At 42.0% G+C, this 23,454-nt stretch overlaps 1 protein-coding gene and 1 non-coding gene across 3 annotated transcripts in view; both read right to left on the bottom strand.

The window, feature by feature from the left end:
• The window catches only part of LOC121616014 (receptor tyrosine-protein kinase erbB-4-like), a 306,370-nt gene that overhangs the window by 52,069 nt on the left and 230,847 nt on the right, over positions 1–23,454 (bottom strand). Inside the window, exons 15-20 of one of the 2 annotated variants that reach the window (XM_041950597.1) lie at positions 18,782–18,936; positions 15,362–15,406; positions 11,912–12,044; positions 8,643–8,765; positions 6,732–6,830; positions 806–991 (exon numbers count right to left, since the gene is read on the bottom strand). In XM_041950597.1, coding sequence (XP_041806531.1) covers positions 806–991; positions 6,732–6,830; positions 8,643–8,765; positions 11,912–12,044; positions 15,362–15,406; positions 18,782–18,936 — 741 coding nt within the window. The remainder of the gene's footprint in view (positions 1–805; positions 992–6,731; positions 6,831–8,642; positions 8,766–11,911; positions 12,045–15,361; positions 15,407–18,781; positions 18,937–23,454) is intronic. The other variant, XM_041950598.1, reaches the window with a different exon arrangement.
• On the bottom strand, positions 14,773–14,853 carry trnas-cga. Its single transcript has one exon. It is a non-coding gene; the product is annotated as a tRNA-Ser (tRNA).

Below are 23,454 nucleotides of genomic sequence, written 5' to 3'. Positions count from 1 at the left end.
GGCAAGGAGCGCCGCTGTGTGCTGTTGAATCCTCCACACACACACACACCAACTCACACTCATGGACACCAAATATCCAGTCCTTGTGTCTGGCCCGCAGCCACAGACAAACACTACTTTACTTTCACTCTGGAAGCAATGTAGTAATTCTCTTGGCCTCTATTAGTGGGGGGAAGGTTATGTAAGGGCCGTAAGGGCGGTTCAGTAGCTGTGTCCATTTAATCTAAAGCAAACACAAATATTTATACAGTACGATTGCAAAGGGCGCAAGGGGGCATGGCAGCCAGCGACAACGCAACGCAAATGTGGGAGAGAGAGAAATTTTAAGCTTTATCATATGCAGTAAACAGTAAAATAGATGCAGTGAGACAGAGAAATAACTTTCTCACCACTGAGTAAGGACAGAGTGGCACAGATGGGAGAAAATTAGAAAAAACAGCTTGTTAAAGGGACAAAACTGGAGGTGGGTCAATACAAGAGGTCATGGAACAACAAAAACTTTCAATAAGTGAAAAATGACTTGTTATAAATGTTGTAAAAATTGGTTTAGTGGTTATTGTGTTGTGATAAAGTGGTGGACCCACGAAGGGTTCAATGGTACACCAACTCCAAATCATCAGGTACGACTGATTCAGATATGTGGTCCAACAGTCAAGGCAGCAAAAAAACAGCAATCAGTGACAACGACCCACTGGTGAACAAAATTATCAATACTAAAAACACCACCTTAGTAACCAGCAAGTCACTCAAGCAAACAGCCACAGAGCAAGTAAGACGACTAAGGGGCAACCTGTGCCGTCCTTACCTTGGCAATCTGGACACACCAGTTGAGCAACAGTTGGGATCCGATGTTGTCCTTGTGCTCGTGGACATAGTCGAGCAGGCAGCCGTGAGGCATCAGTTGTGTGACCAGCTGGATGGTGGGACTCAGGCAGACGCCCAGCAGGCGGACCAGGTGGGGGTGCTCCATGCTAGCCATGATCAGGGCCTCCTGAATGAGACAGATACACACTCAGGCATGTGGGGGAAAGGGGCTGAGGATGGATGATGACATCTGAAATGGCACGTCGACAGATTCTACAGAGTCTTTTTATGCAAAAAACTGTCTTGTTATTTCTGTGATCTTGGATATTTCTGTGTACATGTTTGACCTTGGAAGTCTCTTTCAAACCTACACACTGCTGTGATGTTTTTTTTGGCTTGCAGAGAACACCCCAGTCATTCAGATTAAGCTGTACATGGACCTAGAAGTCTGAAAAGATGTGGCTGCCATGCAAGTCCATGTTTACGATGTACTTCAAGCCAAGCATCTAGCTGGGTTAATGGTGATAGCGGATCAATCTGTTTATTACAATTACAATGTTTAAACACGTTAACTTGAAACCACTCTTACTGGATCACATGAAAGGTTCACTGCATAAAAAATACATTAAAAAAACGTAGTAACTTTGTCACTAATTAGGAAGTGTTTCTATTCGCAGACTCAGAGCAAGAAAACGTATCTATGTGCAGATACTGTATTCATAATGTGCTATCTTGTGTTCAAACAGGTAGTCTTTTAGTTAGTGTCAAAAGACAAATGCCAGAGCAAAGGTTCAAAGACTCACACACTGGCAGGGGGTTCATCATGTTTACAAGTGTAGACTGAACTGTCAGAGACCCTATAGTAGAAGCCTTTATTCTGTTTAAGGCTGAGGTTCTCTTGAAGTGAGCAGCAAGGTTCCACTAAGTCAGAAACAGTCGAGTTTTTATTTAAAATCTTGACATCAAAGTGACTCGCTGATTCGCCAGACTGCTAGCAAGCTTTGTAGAAGACGAGAACTGTAGTGAATACACCAAGGTGAGACTGCTGTACAAGCCTGATTCCAAAAAAGTTGGGACTGTGTGTAAAACATAAATAAAACAGGATGTGATAACTTGCTAATCCTTTTTTTTTTTTTTTTTTTTTTTACATACATTCAATTGTTAACAGCACAAAGTTTGTTTGTTGTTGTTTGTTTGTTTCACTTCATTAGCTTCATTCATTTTTGTGAATATCTGCTTAATCTGAATTTGATGCAGCAACATGTTTCAAACAAGTTGGGACAGGAGCAACAACAGACTGGGAAAGTTGTGGAACGCTCCAAAAACACCTGTTTGGAACATTCTACAGGTAAACAGGCTGATTGGTAACAGGTGATAGTATCATGATTGGGTATGAAAGGAGCATCCTGGAAAGGCTCAGTCGTTCATATGGAGGATAGGATGGAGCGAGGTTCACAACTTTGTGAACTTTACTACACAGGCGCGTGAACACTTGAGAAAACTGTGGTTGGTAAACACAGCTTGTTAGCTAATGATTGCATTCTCTTTTTATTTATGTTTTACACAGCATTTCAATTCTGGGGGGTATTTGTAGATCATGTGTCTCTGTGTAAGTTTGGTATAAAATACACACAAATGACGAAGCTGCTCCAGTTAATTATTTATAGGTTTGATCTCTGCAGCCTGTGGTGCCAACATGTTTATATGCAGGATTTATAGAACAAGAGCAAATGTTATATATTTATTATATTGTGTTTCTTATATTATGTTTGCAGTATTAGATATGATTGTGCATACAGGAATATGCTTATTATAACTTAGGGATACGTTATAATAAGGAATGACTTATTATTCAAAAAGAAAGAGAAAGAAACACAACAAAAGACAAAAATAGACAAACTATTCTGTGCAACTACGTAACTACTCAAGACACCTGAACACACACACACACACACACACACACACACACACACACACACACACACACACACAAAACATAGTGCCTCCAGGGGTTATGATATGACAATTCATCATGAGATGGATAGCTGTGCAGCAAGAATACACAACATAGGTGGAGGAGGTGTATGTGTGTGTCTGTGTGTGTGTTGCAGAGAGACAGATATACAGTGTTTAGAGGTCCACTGAACACTGACAGAGAGGTACAACCATAACACAGTCCAGGATTTACAGTATATGGCTCATGTATCACAACACTTGCATAATCAGATGCCTGCTCATGTGCTGGAGGTGTCCAGGATGATACACTCAGGAAGATGGTAAATCAGACCAAAGTCTGGGAGAGACTGGGTCCATGAATGAAAAAACCCAATACTACAGCATCCTGTGATGCATATTAGTTTCATACATTGAAATAAAGAAGCATATTGATTTTGCACACTCACATCTACAGTTAAAGCTCTAACGAAACAATTACCATGCAGACTCATGACTACACAGCTGCCTTTTTAGGGTTGATTAATATTGAAACTCTTTTCAATTTGATTTGCCTGAAGTCTAACTAATGCTAATACTAATAGAAACAGAATTATGAAATTCATTTTTCATAATTAAATAAATAATGTCAATAGATTATAAATTCATCTAGTAGGGGCTTTGTTGCTGTTGTTTGTGTGTGGCTGCATTGGTGTATGGATGAGTGCACGATAGCAAAGAGAATGAAATGGCCTATTTGTGAAAGTAATAATCAATTTACATGGACAGTATACTGGACTTAAAATCCAGTGAGAAAAAGAAGATTTTCATAAAAACACAAATGGCTGCTAATTTCTCATTTTGCTGTCGAACAACACTACAACCAAATTAAAAAATAATGAAAGAGGATTTTTTTTCTCTATAAATTTAAAATGGAATTAAGTGCTTACATGTCTTCAGATTCAATTAAAACAAAAAACAAAGTCCTGTACTGCAAAAAGAAGTCACCCAATTTGCTTTAGCAAAGTTAAAATTAGGAGAGACGTTCTCAGTTTTCTTGCATTAAAACATACATCAGTTGAAATCCAAAACCAATCCAGGTGTGGATTCAGTAAAACAGTCTCTACAACTGACTTTGTGGTTGTTTTCAAATACACTTTTAAAGCTTTAAGTGGCCTTGCTCCAAATTACATGAAAGATGTATTGATTTCCTGTGTGCCAGGGCGTCCTCTGGGATGGTGGATGCAGCTCTGCTGGTTGTTTCTATACCAGCTTGTAACCAAAGGTTACCGGACCCTCACTGTTAGAGCCCCCGACCATGCACTCAGTCTACTGCAATCAGACAGGCCACATCAGCAGCATCCTTTAAATCCTCTTTATTTTATAAGAGGCTGTTTATGAATTCTAAAAAATAAGTTACTGGGTTTTATCGCTCTACTCCTGACATTTAACATTTTTTAAACTGTATTTCATCTGTCAGTGTTTTATGATCCTTGTGTTGTTTTTATTTGGTTCTTCTTCATCTGCTTGTCTTTATCTGTGTTGGTTTTATCTGTGCTGGTTTTGTTTTTTACTTTCTGTGAAGCACTTTGCAACCGTGTTACGAAAAATGGTATTTTAATAAAGTTCATTATTATCATTATAAAATGTGAAAAACTCAAGGTGGATATCTTTTCCCACGAAGGAGTGGAAGGACACTGTCTTCTACAAATCTCTTGTTTAGAGAACCGCTTCTTAAATAAGGTTTACTGCCACAGTTTATAGCATGCATGTATTGTATTGTTAATGTGGATCTTTTTGGAATGCTATAGTCTGTTTTGTACTCATATAATTACTAAGAAAAGCATTAATGAAAAGAACAGCACACAATCTTCTTCATACACTGGGGGAACGGCATTGCTGAATGCAGCTTCCAAGGACAGGACACAAGGGTTTATCCTGCTCCACTGAAAACAAGCCTTGAGCAGGACTTTGGCTTTCAAAAGGAATAACAGACTGTAGCATGCCCTGTCTGCCTGCAGCCACTATTATGTTCAGAGACACACACATACATACACACACACACACACACACACATGCATGAATGCATAGATGTACATGCATGATGATCTTGCTCTGTATTGACACCCTGTGCCCTTGTTAGGCAGGCACTGGCAGCAGGGAGGCGGTGTTGGCATTTTGTTGCTGGGCCAAACATTTTGGTCCATTTGATTGTTGTTTAAAAGGAGAGGCTTGCCTCTGAGTGCCCTACAGGTGAGGAGTGGTAAACTCTACACACACATACATGCGTGCATGCACTCACACACAAACACACACACACACACACACACAGTCTAAAGGACAATCAATCCTCGGTGACATTCTTCAAACAGTCAGTGGCAACTGAGTGTGGCCTGCAGCTAGAAGGTCACCGGTCAGAATTCCCAGTCCGGCTGGGAGAGTATGGATGGTTAAAGTAAATGAATGGCACTCTTCTTTCCCTGTGTAGCTACCACTGATGCTCCCTGGAGCAGAGGCTGAGCCCCCAGCTGCTCTGCAGTCAATAGCTGTGGAAACACAGTGGAACTGGGCTGATGTGGAAAATAAGGTGGAAATCAAATTATTTTACTGGGAAAAACATAAAATGAATAAACATCAACAAATTTGCTCTGCATTTGTGTGCAACTCCACCACTTTTATTATAAGTTTTAGTTTCGTTTATCTCCCTCACCCAATCACATTCTCAGTTACACTAGAAATTTCCATCAGGAATGCAATCTTATTTGTAAACCCTATCACTGCTTCCGTAATTGAAAAAAAAAAAAAAAATCCCATGCAGATGTCTACTCCTCTCCTTCACTGGATGAATAAACCTTTAGTCAGAAATATGTTTTGATCCTTTTTTATTTTCCTGACTGTAACTGTAAGGAAGTTCAGCAGGCCAGGTGCTGTGAACAAGCATTCATAGCTCTGCATGCACACTCTGTCAGACAACCCATGTGAGTGAGCTGGCTTTGTGTCATGGTATGCACACATAAAGTGACATGCATCTTCAGCCATCAGGCGACATAAAGTATGCAAATGCTTGTTTTTTTGCATGCAGGTTTGCTAGCACATGATAATGCACTGTTTATAAATTGACATCATTATCCCTTTCGCTCTGTCTCTCCTGCATGTTGTCCAGTCTTTTCTGAAATCTGGTTCTCTGATCGTCAGACAAGCCCCCAAAGCACATGGAGCATTAAATTAAACACATGTAGGATAATCATCAAAGATGTCCTGATAAAAATAGAAATGCTAACAGTCCAAAACTCTTCCTCTTAGACTGTCAAACTAAGTGCAAAACATGAGTGCAATCGGGTCGCTTTCAATGTGTGTGTGTGTGCTCGTGTCGGCATGTGTACGTGTGTTGATGGGGGTTATTTCATCTGCATTGCATCATCATAGGGTAATAAATTTGATTTTTTTTCGCTTTTCCTTTTGAAATGAGCCGAGCTGTGAATGTTTTATAAATGGGGCCTTGTGCACTGTGCTGGGAGCCTGTGGCATGGTGTGTGTGTGTGTGTGTGTGTGTGCGTGTGCGTGCGTGTGTGTTTGTGTGTGTATGAGGGTGTACGTGGGGCTCCTGGGGGCCCCTGATGGTTTCTGTTTGGGTGTCTGTAGGGTCTAAACTTAGTTTTCAATAGCTTTATTTCACCAGTGGAGCAGATGTGTCAGTTGTCCTTTCTTTAAAAAATGAGTGAGAAATGGTTTCTATTGTCTGGTGACCGTTATGTCTCAACAATGAACTGTGCGTCACCATAGCAACAATACCCTGATAGGTATATGTTATATCTGGTGGACCGACCTGGACAAACCCAGCTTGAAATACTTCTATATAACAAAATATAGCCTGAGAAAATGGCTTATTTCTGTAAAACCTGACTTTAGAACTGTGGAGAAGTATCATCAGGTCTCAGCTGATGTAAACTAGCGGCGGAAAAAACAATTAAATTCAGAATAGACAGGATACTCACGTCCATGAACTCCACGTTAGCCTTGGGTCCTGTGGCCTCATTTAGGATTTTAATGGCTACAGGAATCTTCACTGTTTCACCTTCTGGAACCCAAATACCCTGAATGAATAAACACACAAACAGTTGATGAGTTATAAGACTGCGAACGCCACAAAACTCCCATTCACCAAAGTTTTTTGAAAATAAAGATGCTAAAGATTTGAACAGGAGGAAATGTCAATTAACAGACAATTTTACACCCTGGATTCTACTTTGTCAGCTTACTTAACGACCATCTTCCATCGTCTCACGTGCAGTATGAGAGTGTTCCACATGCTGTATGATTAAAGGTTATTTTGTCCTTCAGAAAGACTTGGGCAAAACTATTTAATCATTTTGAAGTATCTAATTTCAGGTGGGATTAAAGTGATTTAGCAGCTGCCAACGTGGTCAAAGCATTTAAAAGAGGACAGAAATGAAGTGACTCGCAACTATTGTCCAAATGTGTCGCACCTTCGTTCTGCCTTGATGTGACGACAGCAGGCCACCAAAGTGATGCCTCGTTTTGAAACACTTTCTACCTGCATTTGTGTCCATGGTTGTTACTCACCAGAATGAACTGTTGTTTTTTCTCAAATTAACGGCATTCACAGTTTGTAATATTGTACAATTAATTCGCCGTTTTTTTGTAAACATCTCAGTCTTTCAGCAATATCTCTGTAGACGATTGCTACAGCATAGTGGATAATGCACCTCACCACTACGTTCTACCATTTCCAAAACACTCATTACTGATCGCCACAGAAGGAGGCTGCTGTGTTTTATGGACCACATCTCAATGTCCAGAAACACATTTTTCCCTTGCAATCTAGCCTGTGAATGGCAACTATTTTCAGATGAATAAATTGCGTATATGACCAAAGATGCACCATCCAGTGTGAACCAGATCGTGTTGGAGCTCAGCGCGACATGCAGGTCAACACCTCCAGCACATTGTTCTTGTCCAGGTTAACTCTTTAACCCAGCCAGATGAGGAGAGAGCAAATGCCCCAGGTGCACAAATGATGGTAAAAATGGACTTTTTACAGGTTAAAGCTGCCCTGTGAAGTAATCAATCACAGTTTACAGTCTGTGCTTCTCACCAAAACCCATTTTGTGTACCTTCGATGTCCAACAAACGTGTTGAATGCATTTTCTTCCTCATAAAATGCTCATAACATTTGCTATTTTTAAAGAAACATTTGGAAACCTTGAGTTGTTGACATCAGCTAGATGCTTCCCACATTTGCAAAGTAAACCGCTTAAATTTACAAGTCAATCTGAATGCTGACACCCAACATTAGCCATGATCTCTGAGTTGTGCTGGAAATAATAAGACCTGAAGATCTCAGCGGCAACCAACTGTTCCTCCACCCCGAGAGGATCCACTGGAGGAGATTCAGGTACTACTCTGATTTCTCTGGGTCCGAGGGCTCACCCTTGAGACTGAATGGACCATATGTTCTTACGTGCCTTGAGGTGCCTGGACACTCCCCAGGGAAACGTGTCCTTTGACAAAGGACATCTGGGTTCCTGCTGTCATACCTCTGACCCAGAAATGCGCTATAATGTGAATGGATGGATCTATAAAATGAGAAATGATGATTTCAGAGAGGGGGAGTCTGTTCTTTCTAATTCCAGCTGTCTTCCTCTACCTCTCCCAGGGGTCTCGGCGTCTGCTATTACTTATTCTTTTCATCCCCGCCTCCAGTCTTCCATCTCATTTCCTGTCATTAATGGTCCCGCAATCTGTCTCTTTTGTCTTCCTCTTTTTTTCCAAGATCTCACATCATGATCTCAAATTTAGGAGAGTGTTAATTCATTTGGCCGAGCACAAACTGAAACAAACAGTGCAAGCAGTTAGTATGACTTTTATTTACGTGTTTTTTTTACCTTGTAAACAGTCCCGAAGGCCCCAGAGCCGAGGATCTTGACCCTTTTGAGTTCTGTCTCTTTCAGGATGCGAAGCTGGGCCTGGTTGGGTGCTGTTCCACTGGGTGTTAAAGGTTCCACCAGCTAAAAACACATCCAGTGACACAGGTCAATCAGTGGGCACCATAACACAAATCCTTTAACACAAACTCATAGAAATGTCTGATATCACTCATATTGTCAACATGTTATATGCAATTCAACTTGAGGAGAATTGTGGGGACATTCAGGTGCATTTAATAACTCTTTTTTCCAGGAGATAGTGCTGCCTAACATTAAGTGAAAAACTACATTAAACTAGACTTGCATTCTTGCACTAGACTATTGCCTATGTTCACTACTACTAAGACTGTTCCTTCACTCAATAACAAAAAAGGCTGTTTCTAAAAACTGTGACCTACTTTCAGGAAGTCATGCTGTGAAACTCAGCCTTTATCATAATTGATCAACAATTGTCATGGAGTTACTTTAAATGAGTTAAAAAAAAAAGAATCATTCCTAAAAATTGTGAAATTTGAACACAATATTTACTGGGTCTAATTAAAGTTGCAATTATTGTTAATCCTCTCGTGCATTTTGCACAAGTCGAATTCAGTAACTGCCCGGTGCTTCCGGTGACAGAGGGGTTACAGTGACATTTTTCCAGAAAAGCAAATCCAAACCCTGGAGTTCCATTACCATTTCAATATCACAAGTGAGAAATGTAATATGTGAACAGAAGAGGGAGATGGAGACGGGCGGAGGAAGAGCGAAAGAAATAGGTGGGAGGAGGTGGATAATTGTAGAGCCTGAAAAGGAGTTGACACTTTTGTTGTCTCATTACTGCTCAAGTGGAGGAACGAATGGATTTAATAGCAAGAGAGGGAGAAACATTATATGAGAGGGAGGGATGGAGGAAGACGTGGAGTGGGAGAGGAGCTGTGGCAGAAACAACAACAACAAGACAGCGATGGAGAAGCGAGCAGCCGAATTAGTCTGAGGATGCAAAGGCATAAGAGAGGGGGCAATATACGGAGAATTAGGAAAAGAGTAGGAAGATTAGAAGGGAGGGAGAAGAGAAGCAGAGGAGGAAACAGAGAGGGAGAGAGAGAGAGAGCGAAAGAGAGAGAGAGAGAGAGAGAGAGAGAGAGAGGTAAATCAGCCTGGCTCTGGTCGGCAGCTTCTGTCCCTCTGGCTCATGGTTACCATTTGATTAAAAAATAGCCATTCTTCATTTAAATGGAATAACAAATCAGCTTCTGCAGGGTGGAAACAAGACGGGCGGGGGCCACGGACACACACATACACACACACACACACACGCACACAAACAACCAAGCAGACAAATACACACACGGCAATCCAGATCCATCCATGCGCACACACATTCACACGACTGGACGCTGTTCCACCGTGCAGGGAGCTGTCCAGCATTAGCGGTGCTGAAGATGCTGAGGCTGTGCAGCAGCCTATGGGAGCTGTCCACCGCCTCCCTCTACAAGCCAGTGCTGAAACCCAACCAAAAAGGGTGCAGTCACACAAACATTACTGTTTACTTGCTATTTTAATTTTACTGTGCCACAGCTGAGTCACAGCTCACGCCAACCGACAACAGAATGATGAGGAAACCTTAATGCATTCATTGCACAAATTAATCATGATGCATTTTGAAAAGTTAAAATGGTTTAGGCGTCATAGAATACGTGAAAAGTTAAATCCTTCACATAAACTACAGCATTATTGCATGCATGTGTTGCAACAAGGGAAGGGCTGTTAAATGAGTTTGGGCAGTGCAGATCACATTTAATTGTTTTGCAGCACATTCTGTCCTCGCAATAAAAATGACAACAGGCCTTTTCCTCATGAGTGCTGTCTTTTGAAGAATTCTTCATTAACTATATAATGTGGTACAAGACTGCCTTGAAAGAATCGAACATTTGTGTGGCCATGATGGTGCCTGAATGTGTGTATGAAACCAAGAAAAAGAAACATTTCTAAGTAATCAAGAGACAGTGATAGTATGAGTGTCAGGCATATGATAATATAGCTATAATAATAGGCCATATCAGTGCTATTTTGCCATTATAGAAGCCATCAGCAAAGCGACTTTGCTGATACTTGTGTGCTCTGAAGAGAGAGAAAGCAGTGAAACAAGACCTGATGCTCGCTATGGACACACAAGTGCATTGGATGATGTACTCTTCTTGTTTTAGCACAAAGGAAAAGTGCTTTCCCCTCTTCTAATGGCATGGGCCCTTACCTCTTCCTAACAGAAGTGTCCTCTCCAGTATGCTATGGCAAAGTCAACACCTGAGCCTCCGAGTTTCAGACACTTTCTCCACCTCCACAGTCACCATCTGGAGACATGCAGTCTCTTTTCTCCTCTCTTTCAGTCTGCCTTTCTCTTATTTTGTACAGTAAGTGCTGCACACATATACAGATAGTTCTATTTCTATCTTTGTGAGGGCCCTCGTTGACATAAGGCTTTCCCTCGCCCCTTACCCTAACCTTAACCATCACAGCTAAATGTCTAACCCTAACCCTAATTCTAACCTAACACTTAAAACCAAGTCCTGACCTTCAAACTGCCCTCTGAAGTTGTTAGATCTGGTCAAAATGTCCTCACCTTCCAAAAACATCCTCACTTTTCAAAAATTTCCTCAGTCTGTTGGTTAAAAACTGGTTCTGACTATGTAGGAAGTACAAGTTCACACAAACACACACACATGCACACACACGCAGACTAACACAAACACAGTGCTGGACTACAAACACATTCAGATTGCAGGCACACACGCGTATTCACACAACAACGTAATCATACAAACTCAGACGAACGTCCTCAGGCATTTCTTATGTTTTGATCTTGTTTTTTCACTAAGATTAATGTAATATTCGCCCTGAAAACTGTCAGTTTTATGCAGAATCTGTTGAAGATAGTTCTGCCGCTCTTCCAACTCTACGCCAATTTTCTTTTAATTTCTTCAGTTGTGCTTTGAATGCTTTTAATTCTAAGATATGCCAACACTTTTTGGGCAATATTAAAGGTTTACAGTGTATGGGTTGCATATAGATTTTTCAGCATGTAGCTGCATTAGGCTAAATTTGGACTTACTGAAGCTAAAATTGAGGAAAGTGCCATGCAAATGTCACAAATGTCCTCTGACTCTCAGTCATGCACAGTCTATCCGTCTAGTGCTGCAGGCAGCAATTTCTCCCTTCTCGTGTTTTTCATCGACTGCCCTTCTCACCTCTGTCTCCAGGAAGCGACGGAGGGCTCTCTTCTTCTTAATGTTCTTCCGGCGCACAGACACTGCTACGCTCAGCACCATGATCACCACCATGAAGAGGCCGCCAATCACTCCCGCTGCGATCAGAGGGGTTCTGAAATCAAGAGGGGAGGGGCAGAGGAGGGAAAATAAGTAGATGATTAAGACACAAGAGGATGCCGGCATTGAGAAAGCATGAAACATTATTACTGGGAGGACAGAGATGGTGACAGAAGGGTGGGTGGGGCGGACATGTGAATAGGTTGAGTGGGAGTAAAGAGGATGAGGACATGAGGACGCCATTTGCGCACGCACACACGCACACACACACACACACACACACACACACACACATAAAAAGAAGCAAATAAACAAACATAAATAAAGAAGTATATACTTATGTGGGTGATCCTTAAAAAAACCTCTTCACCTCCAGGTTTTGTCAGGTTTCCACTAAGATTTACGTGGTAACAAATATCCGTCCATGCCGTCTCATTAAAATCGAGGCCGGGATCAAAAACATGGAAATAACCATCAAAGTGAATTCTCTACACCACACCATCGCTGTCATTTGAAATCAAGTCTCTCAATAATTTTCCTGATATGCTCCCCAAACTGTCTACAGAGCTGCTGCAGAAATGAGCAAGAAGAGTTGGCTTTCCAGTGTACTAGCCCCCACTTCTGTTTTTTTCGCTTTTTATGTTATAATAAAAGGACTTAATTTGGTCAGTGCAGACTGAGACTCTGTCCTAAATCACAGGAAAAAGGCTGTTATTCAAGACTGTATATCACTGTCTGCAAGGATACACCCCATAAAGCGTTATCACAGTCAGCCGGCTTCACGGGGAGTGAAGTATCCCCCGACATCTCTCTCTCTTTGGCGTACACAGGCAGAAAATCACTATTTTGGGGACTTATACTGTGTGATGGTAAAGAGCTGGTGAGAACTAGAGCCCGACCAACAAATCTGCCAGGCGGATATACTGGCCAATACCAGCTTACTTCTGATATGTCAGTACTGATAATTACGTCATTTTTCAGCTGTAAAATGTTCAGAATAAATATCATGGCCACAACAAACCATTGTTTTTTCCATGGATTGAACAAAAGAGATGAAAAGTGGTAATTAGTGAGCTTTAAAGATGCTGCAAGGCAATTCATGTAACTTCAGGCTAGTTGTTTCCACCTGTTTCCAGTTCTTATGCTAAGCTGAGATAAGTGTCTTTTGCTTTTAACTATATATCTAACCAACTGAGGTAGAGTAAGAAGAGTGGTATCAGTCTTCTCGTCCAACTCTTGGTCAGGCTGTGAGTGAGTTTATTGTTCATGTTATTTTTTTTGTGAAAATCATTAGCTCATATTCTCAAAATTTGTTTTTGCTGTTCAAAATTGGTATTGGTAAAAGTAAGATCTCATTAATATGTGCGGAGTCTATATTTCACATTGCTGTTGCGTTACTGCCGCAGCATATGAAATCAGGAGATAATCCAAGTGCCATTACTTTTCAGAACACATACATCCCATGCCTGTGGCTCATTTGTCTGCACTCTTAAGTAATAACTCAGGCAAAAGGACCCCTGACAGCCAGTGCTCACCGAAAAAGCTACAAATAGCCACATATAAGTCAGCAAGAAAGGCCACCAACGGTTTGGCGCATGACCAGATGTCATTGTAGCATCAAAACCCACTGCAGATGTCTAATTCAATCTGCACGCTTCACGCACAGGCTCTTTCCAACTGACATTAACAGGTCCCCTGAGTGATCGCATGAAACCCAGCAACACTAAAAATGTACAGTTCTTAAGATCACCCTGCAAGCCACCTTCCTACATGATCAGTGATACAGTGTTTCTCCACCATTGCAAACATCAGAATCTAAAAATGAGTGCAAAAGGAGCCAATCGCGGAGCACAGAGGTGACACAGAGACATGTTTGATCAGGTATTGCTCGTCATTTTCGTCAGACTGAATATCACATAAGTGACGAGAAGTGATTAATCCATCTTAATCAGACATGCACACAATCCCTACACAAGATGTTTGTTAATGCCAGGTGGAAAGATGGCCTTTGAAGGCTTAGCGTAATCGTGTGTTTCTGATAAGCCACTTTCACTCGTGCTCAAAAGCCAATACCTCCACAAGGTAACAGATTTACAAGATGTGTGACACTTCAGAGCAGGCAGCTAAGCCGGGGGTTAGCCGGGCGTCTGCTGCTCTATCCCAGCCACGGCTACTGTATCGGAGATCTGATAAGGGCTGATCTGTTCAGCGGGTCATCCGGCAGCTGCGTTCCCCCGTCGGCTGCAGTCCCCGTTGATCCTGCTGGCGGCCTTAGAGAAGGTAGATTTTGAGCTGAGCTTCAGAAGGCATATCTCCCTCAGCATCTTTTGGCCTCAGTTAAAGCTTCAGGACACTGAATTTTTACGAGGAATTTAAATGTGTTTCCATTTTTGCTGTCTGATGGCCTGAGTTTAAAGTCACACATCGTCTTTTACCGTCACACCGTCCCGTCACGTCCTGCTTGCTTTAATTTTAATCTTATTCACTTTATTGATCCCAAACTGGGAAATTATTCTCTGCATTTCACCCATCACTGTAAACACACACATGCACATGCAGTGAACACACAGGAGCAGTGGGCTGCCACATCAGGCGCCCGGGGAGCATATGGGGGGGGGGGTTAAGTGCGTTGCTCAAGGGCACATCAGCCGGCTAATGAAGGGGGGAGGGGATACTCCACCACATCCAAATTTCTCTGCCAGTCCAGTGGGGGGAATCAAACCAGCGACCCTCCGGCCACAAGCCGCTTCTCCAACCTCTAGGCCAGGGCTGCCCCAAAAATTCGTCACGAACAGGATTCAAACCTGTGCGGGGAAACCCCATTGGATTTCGAGTCCACAGCTTAACCTCTCAGCCACCGTGACTGTATATGCTTAGCTGCATAGTTGTGTGTGTTCCAGACCTCCACATCCACCAGTAAGTTCTGTAGTGCTTGCTGCTCCCTCCGCCTATCGGCCTTGCTTTTCCTTTTTTTAGATCATCCCCCAACCACCAGCCGACAATTCTCGCCGCCACTTGATGCCAAACTGTTTCTCGTATGAAATCCATTTGCTGTAAACTGTTAGCGGCATTTTGTCCCGACCCCCCCCCAGTCTCAGAATGAAAGCTAAAGCGCTATCAATTTATCAAGAACCAGGCAAATTGCTTGTGCGTGTGCGCGCACACAAACATACACCCACACACAAACACATACACACACACACACAAGCATGCATGCACAGAGAGGCATTAAGGACAGTCACAGGGATTTCGGGCCTTAGAGCTAGCCATTAATCAGAGAGTTTGCTTACTGTGTGTGTGTGTGTGTGTGTGTGTGTACATGCTGTGTGCTGTGTTTTGTATAGGCGCAATCCAGAGAAAAGAATTTCGTACCTGTCCATCCAGCCAATGCAGTCTTGCAGTCTTGGTCCAATGCACCTGAGTAAACAAATACAGGACAAGCAAAAAAAGTTAAATGAACAACATTCAGAGTTTGCCACATATCTGCACATGATGAGACCCTGCAGTGAGAAAAGCAATACAGCCACTAATGTAGAAAAACATTTTATGTGTTCATCCTGTGGTCCAAGCACTCAGGTGACCTGTGATGGATTTTTATACACAAAACCATCTGCTTTTTTCAGCCCATTCACACAAGATTTGAATGACTGTCTGGCTGCCCGTTATATAAATACGTGGTTCTTCTCTGCACTCACACAAATTATTATAGGCTATAGGTTATGGTACATTTTTGCTAAAAAATTTGCCATCAGCAGCATTTTTCTACTTTGCTTCTTTGATAATGCAACCCATGTAACACAAGACTCCAGAGGTCATTCATGCTGACTGAAATTACATTGTTCAGGCAGGGATAGTGTATTACATTCACACATTAGTGATATATTAATACATAACAACATTCACATTAAATGACCGTTTATTATGTACTAGGAAATAACATTTGTCAAAAATACTATGAATGAGCCATTTTCAAGTTTCTAACAATATCTTTATTATTTTTTTTATCTTTTTCAGTAGCGATGGTAAATGGACTGTATTTATATAGTGCTTATAATGCTGACGACCACTCAAAGTGCTTTTACAACACAAGCCTGCACTCACCCATTCACACAATGAAGGCTAGGCCACCTGCTCATAAGGAGCACAAGCACACTCACACACCGATGTACAGCATCGGGAGCAAATTGGGGTTCGGTATCTCGCCCAAGGATACTGGAAATGTAGGCTGCCGTGGCCAGGGATCGAACCACCGATCTTCCGATAATTGGACGACCGTTCTACTCTCTATTGAGCCACAGTCGCCCATGTGCCCCCTTGGCTTTTAAAGGGAACTAGAAATGATTCTCTGATTGGTTTGATTCATGTTACAGCCAAAACACATATATGATTAATTAAGACACTACATACAGCCACTTCGTGCCTTACTTTGCACGCCGGATTAATTAGTAAAAGTGGAGTTGGACATTCCCTCAGTGCATCTGCGCCATGTTCTCGTGACCATGCACTGTTTTAAATAGAGGCAAACAGACTTTGAAGTAGAGTAAAGAAGTGAGATTTCACCATTATCTTTGCGTCTATATCCCTCTCTTCATCTCTTTCTATATGTTGCTGTCCAGTTCAGTTCAGTTCAATTAAGTTCAATTAAAATACATGAATTCTGCCTTGTTCTGGGTTGTTTTGTCTGCTGAATGTCAAACATGCATGAAAGCACAACACATAAAGGCCAAGATGGTTTTCTATGTTTAACTCTAGCTCTGAGCTTCACAGTGAAATTAACGGGTAGGGAATTGCTTTAAAGTAATAGGCAGGTATAGCAACAAAAAACTGCTTTCCTGATGCCTGCGGGCAAACTTGAAATGTGAATGAGTTCTGTAATGAAGCCTTGTTAGCGCTTGTTCAGCTTCAGTGTGTCCACATGGGTGGCAGATTACAAAGCTACGTTGTCTTCTGATGAAAAGCAAATATCTCTGCTTGAAATATCACCAGTCCTCCTGAGTTGATGTTTCTGATCTACCATGTGCGGCGTGCACTAGCGGCACATGTCTGACAGACTTAATGCGAGTTCCAAAATTTGAATGTTTAGAAGTAAGGGATAGTGGTTTCATCCCCGTCTCCGTCTCTTTCCCTCAACGTCTATCTCCCTTCCCTCTCCCTCCCTCGGCTTGTTTTTTTCTGAGAGGTGGATCTGCTTATGAAGCTATACCTGTGACAAAGTGTCAGCCTGGTGTTTTCCATTTACGGCTACATTGTTATGCTCGAGCGAGCTGGAGGCTGTCACTCAGGAGAGGAGGAATAACACACAAGGAAGTGACATAAACTCCCTGTGGAGTTAAATACAAAATGATGTCTTTCCAACCCTTGTTGAATATTACATTGAGCGATCAGTGGCTAGTGAGCAATGGAGAGTGGCAAGGCACTTCACGACTTCACTCCCTCTTTTCTCTCTCATTTTTTGATTTGCCTCCCTATTTACCTCTCTTTTCTTGCAAGGTGTTGGATGATAATTCTCTGTTTGTGGGCCAGGGATAGTGAAGGGAACATCTGTGACTTTGTGCTTTTCAGGCACCATTCATATGAAAGCCAAACATACTTAAAATGAGAGACTGTGGAGATACAGCAAGAATATTGTAGTCATTCCGGAAAGTTGCATATTGAAGGGCCGCTTGGTCAGCTCATCAGTAACATGTTAAGTAAAGGATAATGCTAGGTACTCGTCAGATGGTTCTGGTCTCCCCATCGTCCAGTTATTCCGATAATGGAGGAGGTTATTATCCCGCGTATACCACAGTCAGACAGAAAAAAAAAAAAAAAATGAAGACCATTAATTCATAATTTATATCTAAATTGGTTTGTATGTTTTTTTCCCTGGTAACACCTGAGGGTTTGACTAATACGTGAGACAATCTACTACATTATTCCACTACTGCTATTGTTGTTACATTATTATTTTTATTATGACTAGATACTATTACTACTATATATATCACTATATGGATTACTATACTATTAGTATTCAATTAATTTTTTAAGCTATTTATTGTAGCACACACACACACACACGCACACACACACACACACACACACACACACATTACATATTTTTACATATTCTGTAAGAATGTATTTCTCATTTCCTATTTCTGTTTTATTTACTACAATGGGAGCAACTGCAACTGGCCAAATTTTACTTTGAAAATCAATACAGTATTCTGATTCTGATTCAGTCATTTCCATTCCATAACGTTCTTATGAAACGTAAATATTAGTACTCCAGTAAATAGGACAAGCCCTCGATGTGGCTTGGGAATGGGAGATATTTCCAGGCTGCTCAGCTCATAGACCCGTTTGGATTTGCTACAAACCAGAAAGCTAACGCTACCTTAATGAAAGTTTTCCTGTATTAACTTTTGTGAAAGCCAGTTACATCTTTTGTAGACAACACCTGTTACATACCTGTTACAGTTATGGCAACATTACCTTAACACAAGTTACTCAGAAAATTATAAATGATCTAGCTCCCATTTGATTTTCCTGATGGCATCTGGTAGAAATATTCCCTGGATTTTAGATTTTTATTTTAGATTTATCTGGGTAAACGATGATTAGAGTTTGGTTTCATGTATATTTAGGACAGAGCACAAGTTGGTCAGAGTGCGGCGGTAACCTTATAAATAAAGCTAGAGTTTGGTTTCATTCATCTTTTCCAGATTGAAGGAACCGAAGGAGAGGCAGAAACGTCTTCCTCCGTCTTCCTCCACACCTCTGGCCTGTCCTTGTCCTGGCTTTACTCACCCCTGGGTGCAGTTGGCATGGCAGGGGTGGCATTCATTGTTGGCCTCTGCGTACTTGAAGATGAAGCTGTTGGCGCCTTGCAGGCCGTCGGGACACTTTTCCACACAATTAGGACCATCCTTGAAATGGAGGCATTTCACACAATGCTCGGGGCCCTGTGAGGAGTGAGAAAAAACAAAGCATTGTTTTTTCAGATGTATGTTTTCATTTGGAAAGCACAGAGTAGCTGTGAAGAAAATGAATATGGTGGGCTTGCATATAACCATCAGCAAGGTTTTAGCAAGGCACTTGACTGACGATTATTATCATTATTATGAAACTGGCGATTAGTAGCATGAGTCACATCGAGCCAAGAAACAAGAGGATTTTACAAGGCAGCTTTGCAGTTATGATAACTCTTCCTGCAAATTTCTGGTGATTTGGAGAGAAAACGTGTCCTTTTCCAACAGGTTCAGTCATCACTGGTGAGCCCAGCTTTCTCTCACAGATATTTAGGCGACAGTTTGTACTCCCGAGTCTTGATTCCTAACTTCCTGCGTGTGTGTAGAGGGGATACACTGCAGCTACACTTGACATCGTGAAGCCGGGCATAAAGGACAAATCTGTGGTGTCAAAAATTTCGAGGAAGAGATATCTGCTCTAGCCTCGGTTTCTAATGTAGACTGATTGATGGGTATATTTCTACATCAATAACTTGCCAAGTAGAGGTTTCTTAGCAGCTTTATGGATTAAACTGTTGTGCTTGCTTCGGTGTAGCAGTGAAAGCTTGAGAGCGAAAGAGAGATAACGGGGAGCAAAAGACAGAAGGTGCACGGGGCAAAAGGAGAGACGTGGAGAAAGAGGTATTGTTGAGTAATAAGGGAAAGCGACAGAGACAGAGAGTGGACATGGACGCAGGGTAACACAGCGAAGGGCAGAGGCAGTGAGAGCGAGCGAGACGAAGTGAGAATAGGAGCGAGGAAGAGGGACGGGAGGTAGAGAGCAGACGAGACGCATAAAGCAGTGTGAGCGGAGCAGGCAGATAATAACCATCGCTCACAGCACACACAATGACCATAACAATCCGCCTAGAACAGGATTTATGGAGCTAATATAGGCGAGGGAGGAGGTAGGGGAGGAGAGGAAGAGAGGCGAAGAGCTCTCCCAGACAGGCCTCGTATCATCAACAGGCCTAAAGAACATCTCATTGACAAACAGCACACACATAATTACACAAACACACACACACACGGGAGCGCAAACACTGTGAAAGGAAACAAGCATGCTTTTGAGCCTCATATACACTCGGATGGATGTCCAAATTACACACACACACACACAATAATTAACACATACATACTGTGTACGTGACGAATGCAGGTAAGACAGAAAACACGTGCACACACACACAAACTCACACACTGTTGTGCAAACAAGGGGCCATTGAGGTAAAACGATGACAGCGAAGGCAGAGAAGTAATTTAATTTCCCCCGGCGTGGGTTTAATAAAGCTTTATCTTATCTTATCATATCTTAACTATCCTCTGGCAAGTGGAGGAGCGTGTGTGAGTGAGTGCTTGTTCATATATAAGCCGAAGTAGCGTCTGCACACATGAATGCCCATGCGTGTGTTCCTCGTAGCTCGTGCGTCTGTGTGTGTGAACATACATTCACCCCGGTATAATCACGCAAACTTTGAGTGTCTTCCCACCCGTGGTTACTGGTGCATGCGTGTGTGCGTGTGCGTGCGTGGATCCAATAATCCCACCACATCAGTAAGATAAATTATGTGACAGAGCAAACAAACAGTGTTCGGTCCAGCAGGGGTAGTGGGACATGCAAAAAAGACGACAGGCCTCACGGTGCTGCGACCACAGTACCCTGCTGTAAATTTAAATTGGGCTGCGCGTGTGCTGAACGCTGATGTCTGTGTGTACTTTTTTATATGTGTGTGTAAATGAATATTTCTGTTCCTTCTATCTCTCCTATGTCCCTTTTATGCACAAACTGCTTGGCAATTAATCTTGACAGTGTCAGAGCTAATAGTTTAGCTTTTCTAAAAGCTTTTCAAGGCATGATCAGCTACATCAGGAAGGATTCACAATTTATTTTATCACGATGTAATGCACAGACCGAGTCATCATGCTGTGGTATATATGTGCTCCCACATTAAAAGTCTGAGAAAGGCATCACACCACAAAATAAGTTTAAGCATTAATGATGAGGTGGAGGGGAAAGGAGGCAGAAAGGAAACAGTGGGACAAATAGGAAAGAGATGGATGTGGTAGCTCCTATGAACAAGAGCCAATTCAGTGATCGTGAAGAATGTGTACGATAGCTACTCCAGCAGATTCAAATGCATTTTATTTAGATATCACATGTTGCACAATCAAAGCGAGCAGTTTGTGCCTCAGAGTGCGTGACAGCATGCAAGCGTGTGCACCTGCCACAATGTGTTTGAAACATTCGCAGAACATAGGAAGCAACATGCGGCGTGTCAGGCGCATTCATGAAACGGGCGGGTTTGTTTTTATTACATTCACGACGGAACAGCTTTGCTACTCGTTTCAAACTTCAAAGAGAGAACATTTGAGATAAGAGACAAGGGGAACAAAGACGGGATGGAAGGAGGAGGAAGGAGTTATCTTTCTCGAGCACACATTGAAAAATGACCAAAAAAACCTGTTTGGATTCGTTTATAAGACAAAGTGTATGAAGTAAACATGTAAATACAGTTCACGAAGACATCTGTGACCTGCCATCAAAACTCCACAGACGGAGTTCATTCTATTAATCTGCCATCAAAACAAATAGAATGCATAATTCAGCATATACATAAGAAAAATACTGAATTTGGAAGGAGTGATTTTTTTTTATATTGGGAAGTTTACAGCAGATTGAAGATATATGCAGACTGTCACAGCCTGCTACAAACCACACATATCTTGTCTTGTGCAGAAAATGAAGGCATTCAGTAGGAGCAGGGGCTGAGCTGAACTGAAGCTTTTAGTGCCTGTTGTGAAATGTGCGCTTGCTCCAATCTTTCAGTTAAGACCAGTAATAGATGGGCTTGCTGGAGATAAAATGAGGCAGTCAAGTGTGTTTGTATCGCCGATCAACAACAGCAACTACTCTAGATGTACGATTATCGCCTGTTCTGTCCATAATACAGCCTGTACTCGTGGCTATAGTCATATCGCCGGTCTCCCTCCGCAGAGGGCATTAGGCCTATCAAATCATTGTGTGTAAGCTATAATGTAATTGCTCTGGGATCTGTGGCCATAACATGATTGCTATAATCCATTTGTGTGCCTGTGACATCTACATGAGGTCCAACAGGTTACCCTGGAACATTTCCATCATAAACAGCTTGGCAAATCACACACACAGACACACTCATAGGCTGGGACACTGCATGAAAATGTGCAGTGCTTGTATATGGAGGTTACAGGGCGCCAAAATAAGGACAAATAAGTAGTAGTAAATACGTAATGAAGAATCCACTATATGGGCCAAACATAGACAATGTTGTTGTTGGAATAAACTAGTTGGGACATGAAAACATTTAGACAGCTGATGAAAATCATTACAAAGAAAAAAAATCTGTAATGTGCACAAGTGCTTGTTTTTAATCCTCTTTTTCTTCTCAAACTGCTCGAAGAAAGCTACAAGTATCTGTGTTGCTTCATTCCCTTCATAGCAGCAATCTTCCCATCACTTGTCCAAGAAAGCCAAGTGCGGGGCTGTGAGGTATCAAGCGGACTGCCAAGGTAATCAGACCCACGAATCTCCTCCAACAACAACAAACACACTCAAGTCAACAAGCAGAGACGTGCTAACTTTCAAGTTCCACCCTTCCAAAGTGCGCTGGGCGAACTATCTGACAGGGTGTGATGGGACACAAAAGACAGCACCAGGCGCCTCTGGCTCGCATCTGTCGCAAATCATCCCCCTCTATCAAACAGCAAGATAAGATTTTAAGAGAAAGCGCAGGGTCAGGGGCCTCATGTGGCTGTGGGTGTAGAGCGCAGGAGAGGCAGACGGAAATGAAGGTCAGGGATTTTCTTTTTTCACTCTGGCATTTTTCTAATGTACAGCTGCGACCAAGCAATCTCTCAAAAAGCTGCCGTGCTTCTCCGAGAGCTTGTGCAACACAAAGGTTTGTCATCAGTGCGAATGGAAAAACATCACATACTGTATATGTCAATTAAAAAGAGCTGCCGTGCATGAATATATTCTCGATGGTTCACATGAAACAAAAACTATGCACGACCTGATTTGCACTGAATACAGATGCACGCAAAATAATGCTGATCACAGCAGAAACAATTAGTTTCAGGCGGAACATGAGACATAATCAATAGAACAGCTGAGAGGCAAGCTTTGACTGCTAATACAATAATTAATCATAGTCTGAGATGACCACAGGGAATGTCTGCAGCTCCAAGCCATTTGGTTTGTGGTGAGCGAAGCAATGCTCCGGCCTTGAATACTTTTCTTTGGGGGACGCAATACAGAAAACATCAATTCAGCCCTTTCAGATGATTTTGCTTTTTGTTGCTTCAGTTCATTGTTGGCTGTAGTATTTTCGTTGGATATGTGGAAGCTTATTCTTTAAGTATAATATTATTGTATGTTTACTTGATCTGATCTTTTGGCCCTGCCAGGTACCCATACGAGCATCGAAACAGGCT

The sequence above is a fragment of the Chelmon rostratus genome, chromosome 13, assembly GCF_017976325.1.
Source record: "Chelmon rostratus isolate fCheRos1 chromosome 13, fCheRos1.pri, whole genome shotgun sequence".
Taxonomy (NCBI): Eukaryota; Metazoa; Chordata; class Actinopteri; order Chaetodontiformes; family Chaetodontidae; genus Chelmon; species Chelmon rostratus.
The sequence above is the reverse complement of the archived record's forward strand: the minus strand, read 5'-3'. Positions and strand labels throughout refer to the sequence as shown.